This window comes from Ambystoma mexicanum, chromosome 3q (genome assembly GCF_040938575.1).
Source record: "Ambystoma mexicanum isolate Mex_15411 chromosome 3q, UKY_AmexF1_1, whole genome shotgun sequence".
Classification (NCBI taxonomy): domain Eukaryota; kingdom Metazoa; phylum Chordata; class Amphibia; order Caudata; family Ambystomatidae; genus Ambystoma; species Ambystoma mexicanum.
The window spans coordinates 57614098-57623186 of NC_090926.1; the positions used below are offsets into that span (position 1 = coordinate 57614098).

At 42.7% G+C, this 9089-nt stretch overlaps 1 protein-coding gene across 2 annotated transcripts in view; it reads left to right on the top strand.

Moving 5' to 3' along the window:
* Positions 1-8446, top strand: part of MICALL1 (MICAL like 1) — a 453077-nt gene extending 444631 nt beyond the window's left edge. For both annotated transcript variants that reach the window (XM_069653074.1, XM_069653075.1), the window contains exon 17: positions 5428-8446. In XM_069653074.1, coding sequence (XP_069509175.1) covers positions 5428-5552 — 125 coding nt within the window. In that variant the 3' untranslated portion in view covers positions 5553-8446. The remainder of the gene's footprint in view (positions 1-5427) is intronic.
* Positions 8447-9089: the final 643 nt, after the last annotated feature.

A 9089-nucleotide genomic window follows, 5' to 3' on the forward strand; every position in this document is an offset into this window, starting at 1 on the left:
AAAGTCAATTTCACTTCACTGCTCTTGGAAACAGTAGTTTCACCAAGAGAAGGTATTCAAACATTTGGGAAATCTAAGAGACGTTCCTGTGTCACTGTACGGAAGGTGCTGTGTGTCACAATGTAAAGATGATGCTTATGGAGTTTGTCAGACTCCAAAGTCAAAAGAAACAGAGTCCAAATCACAGAAAAATACATGAGAGAGTGGGAGAAAGGTGTCGCTCTCTCCAGGTTAGAAATTAAAAGTCCTAAAGTCCAGCAAAAAGAGCTTGGGGTTTCTAATGTAGAAGTGAATTGGCACATTTCTGAGAATTCTCCCTAACACTCGTCCCCCCAGACAAAGGGACAGGAGGTTTTAATCCACCCCTGGATGACTCTCCTTACTCCAGTCGGTCATACTTTCTGGAGAGACAATCGGCATTTTGGTGATTACACCCTGACCTGTGTTATATGGTGAAATCAAACCCCTGAAGGCTGATTGACCTTGACCATTTTAACAATTTTGGATTCTCCCCCTTCATCTGCATTAACCATCTCAAAGGTTGGTGGCCTGTTTGAATTACAAATGTAGATCCATACAAGTATGGTCTAAACTTCTTCAAAGACCACACAATTGCAAAACATTCTTTTTCAATTGTTGCCCACCTTGTTCGTGGTCCTTCAGTTTCATACTGATGAAGCAGATAGGGTGTTCCCTGCCTTTCTCATCCAGCTGACTCAGAACTGCGCCTATTCCTGTATTGGAAGTATTTTTTTGTACAATAAAGGATTGGTTGTAGTTGGGAGCTCTCAAGACTGGTGCTTGACAAAGGGCTTTCTTAAGTCATTCAAATGCCTTAGTGCACTCCTCATTCCACTTGACCTTCTTGGGGAATTTGGGCGAGGGGATCACATTCAAGGGAGAAGCTATAGTCCCATAGTTCTCAATGAAGTTCCTATAGTAACCTGTGAGACCTAAGAAGGCTTTCACTTGGGTTTGAGTAGTAGCAGTGGCCCAGTTGTGTACAGCTTGTACTTTGCTATGTAAGGGCCTTATTTCACCTCTTCCTACCTCATGTCTGCTCCGACCAATTTGATACTTGCTTGCCTTTATGATCAGATGGGCCTGCTCAAGAGCTTGCAATGCATATCCCAGGTGATTAAGATGCTCTTCCCAAGTGGGGCTGAACACTGCAATGTCATCCAAGTATGCCAAGCATAAATCCTCCATCCCATTCAGAACATGATTCCCCATCCTTTGGAATGTAGCAGTTGCATTTTATAGTCCAAAAGGCATACCTTTAAACTGGTAGAGGCCTTCCTGGGGTGGAAAATGCAGTGTTCTCCTTGGCATGGCCTGTCAGAGCTATTTGCCAATAGCCTGATGTTAGGTAAATGTACTGAGGAATTTGGCTGAACCAGGTTTGTCCACCAGCTCATCTGTCCTAGGTAAAGGATGGGCATCAGTCGTGGTGGCTGCATTCAGAGCTCCATAATCCACACAGAATCTCCATTCCTTGGAACCTGCCTTTGGTACTAGTACAACAGGACTAGCCCATGGACTTGTAAATGGCTCTATTACCCCGAGATCAAGCATCTTCTTGACCTCTTCCTTTATGTGGGTTCTTACATGGACTGACATTGTGTAACCCCTGCTTTCGACAGGGAGACAGTCACCACTGAGAATCTCATGCTGGCTCCATGGGGTCAAGCCTGGTGTCAGTGAAAACAGGAAGGCAAACTGATTTAAAAGAACTTTGCACTCCTCCTGTTGTTGTGGAGTCAAATCAGAAGAGAGATTTTCTCCTTCTATTTTTCCATCTAAAGGCTGTCCCCTGAGAAGGTCGGGTAGAGGTTCACTCCCCTCCTTCTCTTGATCAGATGCTAAGAGCAAAGCTTACAGTTCTGGTCTGGATACATATGCTCACAGTTCTGGTCTGGATACATATGCCTTTAGGCGGTTAGTGTGACAGACTCTAGGGGCCACCTTGGGATTTCCCAAGTCCACTAAATAATTCACCTGTCCAAGTTTGCCCACAACCTTGAAGGGTCCAATCCATTTGTCTTTTAAGACCCTCTGCCTTGTAGGAACCATAACTAGAACTAGCTGGGCTTGAGTAAACTCAACCATGTTGGCCTTCTGGTCATGCCCATGTTTAACCACAGCCTGACCTGCTTTCAAGTTATCAGAAACTTCTGTCATCAATTGTGTCATTCTCCTTCTGAGACCTTAACACTTAGTCAGTGACTCTCACTGGCTTGAGGAAATGAGCACTCTTCAACCCTTCCTTGATTAGGGCCAATGGACCTCTAACCAGATGACCATAGAGGAGCTCAAAGGGGCTGAAACCAACCCCTTCCTGAGGGACTTCTCTATAAGCAAAGAGAAGGCATGGCAATAGAGGATCCCACTTCTAAGGGTTTCTTCTAAAGCACCTATCATGTTCTTCATAGTTCTATTAAACCTCTCCACCACCTCGTTGGTTTGGAGATGGTAGGCTATCTAGAACGTGTAGGCCACTCCACAGTTTTTCCACATGGCTTGCATGTAGTGGGAGATAAAATTGGTGCCCCTGTCTGAGATAACCGCCTTAGGAAAACCTACCCTGGTAAAAATACCAAGGAGGGCCTTAGCCACTGCCTGGGCAATAACAGTCCTCATAGGTATGGCTTCAGGATACCTCGTAGCATGGTCTACCACAACCAATATAAATCGGTTACTTGAAGGTGTGAGAGGCTCTAGGGGACCAATAATGTAAATCCCTACCCTCTTAAAAGGAACTCCCACTACTGGCAGGGGCACCAATGGTGCCACTTTCTTGGCTCCACTCTTGCCAGTAGTCTGACAAGTATGACAGCTTCTACAGAATCCTTGTGAGCTGCCCTGTTGGTAACCCAGAAGTCGGCAGATTTTGCTAGCTTTTTGGGATCATTCTCAGTTGAGTCAGCCAAGTGCTGTCTCAGCTCAAGAGAGCAGGCATCAAAAATAGATTCCGACAAAAACAGATTTCTCATTCCTTCATAGGAGTTCACTCTGTAAGCCTTAACCCATCCATCTATGTTTTTCAAACATTCACACACCCAGGTAGCCCAATGGGTACCATCAGTCTTTTTGAGATTACTAAACCTCTTAAGGTAGTGTGGAGTTTTTCCAAATCTGGTTATCAAAGCCAGCTTCACATTCTCATAGTCCTGTCTTTCAAGTTCCCCCACCTCCATTACAGCATCATTTGCGACCTGGAGAAGCCTAGACAAAAGCCAAGGAATCAACCGATTCCCTGTGAGACCCTGAATCCCATGATTGTATTCAAAAACACTCAACCAATCCAAAATATCAAGTTTCACATCATACATACTCACTGTTTCTTTAGGCAGGTGAGGCCTCTTGGTACTGGAAGACCTAGAGGACTCTGGTGGGATACATTTTCAAGAGACAAGCTTTTCATTTCAAGAGCATGTTGCATTTCCAATTCCCTGAGTTTGATGTCCTGATGTTTGGCTTCAGCTTGAGCTTGCAACCTACAATCGTGGAAAACTTACAGAATCGAAGTGCTGTGCTAAAAGGAAGTGAAATCCATATAAACAGGACTCTTGACAACTAATATCTTCTGTGAGAACTCTCCAGGCTTTTATAAGTGCAATCAACTTTATACCATGGGGGTATAGAAGACCTATGCAATGATCTAAGAAATGTGTGTGCTGAAGGCCAGTAGAACAATGTGAAAAAGACACTAGAGGTAGTGTCCCATTAAGAACGTGGCCGAAACATTTTGACTATCTTATAAGACTGGAATAAAATAAGTCTTGTTCTTGTTGTCTAAAAAGGAAATTATGATGAGATCTTTATAGATATCTATAAAAGGGTCAATTAAGACACATTTGTGTGTTTTTCTGGAACTGTTTTTTTTAAACTGTGTCGACAGTGCAACATCACAATATCCTTTCCTGTTTTTTCTACCCCATTTAATGGATTGTTTTATCCCTTGATTATTTTACTTACGTGTGACATAATTGAATTTCTTACTTGTGACATAATTGTTTGTCATTCTTTTAAGCATTCAAATCTTTTATGTGATAAATAAAATATCATTGTTTGAATACACATTTGTCTCACTTTTGCTTCATGGCAGAGAATCGTTCTGAAAAAAAAATGTGTTTGAAGAATGTTCTTGTTTTACCAGTCAACATAATATGGGCAGAGAGGGGGGTAATCAGTTTTTCTGTCTTGTTTGATCATTTACTCAAGAGACACATATTCTGGACTCGGTGATGGACCTTGTGGGGTCCCAGTGGACATAGGTTGAGATAAAAGGGCCTGATGAGGTAAATAGGGGCTCATATCCTGGACTCCTCTCCCTCCTCTGACTGTTCTAAGACATTAGAGTTAGACTCTGAATTATCATCCTCATGATCAATTTCCACATTTCCTGGGTTAGTAGGTGTGACAGGCCTACTACCCAAACTTTAGTGATTCAACAACCTTGCAATCAATTAATTTTTCTTTTCTTTTAACAGGGAGATTCCTGTTCTTACACATTTCTTTCATTTGTTCTACTGTTAAAATGATCAGGGCTTCCTGACTGAAGTTATCCATATTTGGCATGTTACAATTGCTGTTCTAGTGGAGCTTAGCATTGTGAAGGTTTTTAGTTGAACAAAAGCAAAGCAAATACTCAATGTAACACCTCTACAATAGCTCCTCACCGCCTGCCACCAGTGTTAGGCAAGATTGTATGCAGTACCATGTGGGAGACTGCACCAGCCTTGTCCTCTTGGCAATAGTTAACCCAACCTTTGGTATAAGGATGTACTACACGTGTTGGTAGAGTGACTGAGCAGCCAGGCTTATCTCAAGAAGGGTCAATGTGAACTGTAGGGTTATAACAAGGAGATTCACAATGACGGGTATTCAAATAAACGCTTACTCTCAAGGTTTCTTGATTAAACAAATATTTATTAATTTAACAGTCAGTTGTATAAGCCTTCCTTAGAAGGGAGCAAACATATCTAACACAAAAATATACTTCAAAATACACACTCTGTTTCTTTAAATCAATAGATACCCATTTGGGATGACACACAGACGATTCCTACACTCTGAGGTGACTTAAATTACTTGGACACTATGGACATTGATATATCACTGGCACATTTAGAGCAATACTGAGTTTAGTGTCAAAAGAGGAAGATGGGGAAATAAAACAATTTTTTACAATTATTCTTCAGCGGGCAAGTACTTTTTGAACCTTCCAATGCAAAGTAAATTAACCCTTTCCCAGCTACACAAGTTATCTAATATTCCCCTTTACCACTGAACGATGGCATGTGTTTTAAAGTTTCTGGTAATGGGATGAGTTTCTTTTTAAGCATTAAGAAAGCATTAAATCTGAAATTGCTGTTGAAAATGAGCATCTTTCTTTTTTACTCATCATTTCTGCATATCTTCCAGATTTCCAAAGGGATCCAGAGTCATTAGCTATAAAGAAGAAGGGAAAGTTTAAACCGCTGAAAGCTCTGAAGCTGCTAGGCTCCAAGCCGGACCCAAAGAGCAAGTCTCCGAAAGACAAGAGTTAAGAGATGGCTAGCAAGAGAGCACCATCAGCACTGCGACAGGTGGTCAGCTCAGGATGATGGCGGCCTGAAGAATGCTGTGGGGATCCCCAGACACCTTTCCTCAGTGTCAGCACTGCACCACATATGCTGCTAATTTCCAAATGACACTAACCTATCCTTGCTCTGAGACCTCCTCGATTGAGTATTGAGGGTGTGGGCCAAAATGGAGGAAAGGTTTCGGGCTGGCAACAAGGTGTTTGGAGCTGGATTGGATCTGATCTGATGAGGAGAAACCGGACCTGAAAACGACTAAACTCTTACAGGGACAAAAGGTGACGTGAAGTTTTTTAGGTGCCCAAAAACTGCCCATGCTTCTGCACTGGAAATCATCAGATTATTGGGGGAGGGTGTTTCTTCTCACTTATTGGAATCATATTGTGGGGACTTTACAAGCGACATTGCTACTCTGTCCACAGATAGATCAAATTATCCTCTTTGGACTCCTCCAGTCCTGAGCTACCTGTGCCCATTGAAAGCCATATTGCACTGGGACAATGAACTGCTCTCTGGATCAAGAAGCCCTTTTGTTGCCTTACCTTCTGTGGGATATAGAAGCAGATAGGGGTTGCTTAGATGCACACACCTTAAGGATTCAGAGCACTGGCTTCTGCATCAGCCGATTGATGTTGCAGTACCACTTAAAAGGGGGGTAACCAGGCCCGCTGTATTAGGACAGTGTCTGATCATCCTCAAACATCTGCCTTCCACAATTGGTACAACTTGTCTTTGGGGCCACAGTTAAGTCTGAACTGAGCGATTACTCTACTTTTTTCCGACCTGACCCTGAAAGATTGCTAATCGTCTGGGGCAGCACTCCCTGACTCTTCATATCAGTGTATATCTTGAAGGATAACTGCTGCTTGTGTTACTGCTGTATAAAATTTAGATTTGCTTTGGTTATTGGTTTTAAGCCCAGTCAAGTTTGGAGAGGCTTTTCCTGGCAATGACCATTGTCTGCCCCCTTAATTCTTTGAGGCAGGAGGTGAGAATGAAAACAAATGAGGACAAATTATCACTCTTTAATCCCACTGGCAAGATTAGGTTGAGGGCTCAATGGACTACAATTTGTGTATTGGAAGATCTTGCGTTAATCACAGCCAGTTATAAATCTAATTTCATAGACCATAGCAAAAGGGGAAAGCTGATACCTGAGCATCGTTATGGAGGATCAGGTTTAACACTGACGCAAGGTGCGCAGGAGCCACAGGACCGGGAACAGCCTCCCAAAATACTTCACTCAATAACTGTTTACTTTAATTAGATGTGTTGCGTTTTAATATCACAGGTGCTTTCTATCCAGTTTGATGATGTGCTCATGGGAGCGTGGAGCAAAATGTGTCAAAGAACTAGACAAAACCTCACTTAAACAGTGGACTGCTTGCAATAGGTGCCTAGCCTTGCAGTATCAGACATAACTCTGCTCAGAGATGGACTACGTATGGCCCATAGGTACAAGGTACTGCAGACGCACATCCAGTTGGCTGGCCCGCTTAAAGCAACAGTCTTTTTCAAGGTGCTTGACACAGGGTCAGGCACAACCCCCTCAATGAAACTGACCGTTACAGAGTCCTAGGTTGGATGGTGCCATTTGATTGACACCCTGTTCAAAGAGAATGACTGGCCCAATGAGAGCGCGATGTGCGAGACTGTTCCAGAGCCAATCCCACACAAAGTGACAGTCTGCTGTTGGGTCTTATACGAGAGTTACTGCAGGACCGCACACTCGCCTGCTCAGAGATTGACTGCCTCAGGGTCTAGGGAAGAAGGGGTTAACCTTTCGTAATTGTTAACTAAAATCTGCAATATTTGCCATCCTGCCCCTACCCAAGAACACAAAGCACAACTCAAAAAGAGATCTGGTCACTTATTTGCCTTTTCCGTTAAACTTTAGCAAAAAACAAGCATCAAGACTGACTGCTGAATTTTTGCCTTTGGATGTTTCCTTAATGTTATTTATGTTCAGCATTTTGCTTAGAAGCCAAGGCAAGTCTAGGAATAGGGAGGGAGATTGGTAGAGCTGTGTAGATCGTATTTAAACCTCCCGATGCCTACCGGGTGGTGGAGTGACTGATGGGGAGCCATCACTTCCAAAGATAATGGCGTCTATATCACCTAATGCAGGGAAAGGTGCAGCCTCGTAGAAAGTGGAGGGCTCTAGCACGGACCCCTGTGTCATGGCGAACGACCGTCGATGCTCCTCTTCCCTGGCCGTTTGTTTTTAAGGGTATGTGCATATATCTGTTTTGGAACTTCATTCATACCGAAGTGTTGTCTTCCTTGTTTTTTTGTGTTTTTCTTTTAATTGAAAAAATATTTGCCTATAATTGTAACCATCATAGGGTTGCACCAGACATTTTTGCTGGGTTGAGTGCACCATCCTATGCATTTCTGTTTTTTTTAATGCTTGAGTTTTCTGTTACATGTACATCCAATGGCCTTTTAATCCCTGCTGCCTTTGGTTTTAATGGAAACCTGCACTGTTAGGCTATTGGGTTTTATTGCAGGGGAGGGCGAAGAGGCTTAATGTGCCTACTTTTCCAATATAATTCTTTGTTTATATGATGTACTGAAAGGCTAAGCTTTATTGGCTAGGTAAATTAGAGCCTTGAGAGCTTGTACCAGGCATTGTGGATTAGATGAAAAAATAGCCAGAGGTATGCCTATGGAATAGGTTGACTGGAAAGTAGGATTGTGGACCCTTGGCTCTTTTTCTTACTCTCGCTGGGGAAGTCAATGCACAGCAGATTGTCATTGCCTCTATATCTTGTTTGTATGACATTGCACTGGATGAAATTGCCTGGAACGGTTCCAAGATATCTGTGATCTATGTGAATAAAAGCCCAATACAAACCCTATGCCGTTGTCTTTTAAGGGAGGTGTTTCATATGCAATAGCTAACAAGTAAGAATAGTGTAATACATTAGCCATACATTCTTCAATTTTAAAATGTAATTTCTGTGCACATTTTTTTTTAAGAAAGGGACTATATCCATTGTAATCTGACATTAAAGCCATGGGACCACATCCCCATCACCCCCAAGTACCATAAAGCTGTGCCTTAACTAATTCCTGGTCAAACACTATAGAATTACTATGAAAAATTGGGGGAACCTATCGTATCCCACAACTTTTTAATGTTCTCCAGCATTGGATTATTCATAGATTCACACGTGTTTGAATATTCTCTTGTCAGGCTGCGAATCCTCAGTAATAGGAAAGCAGTTTGTTTACATTTTAAAACTGCTGCCACTTTATCTAGAGACACTGTTTGTGTCCTCTCGTTGAGGCTTACGCCTCTTCCGGGAAACTATGGCTGACAGCAGGAAGAAAAGCCTTTTGAAAGCCTGTGCTACCGGCCATCTCAAGAACATCTATGTGGAGGATCTCCACTAGGACTGCCTCTACTGTCTTTGATTTTTCGATTTGTCAGTCATTCCCCAACCATACATTCTGAGACTTTTGACGTGGCTAGACGATGGTGCTGGGGCCTCTAATATA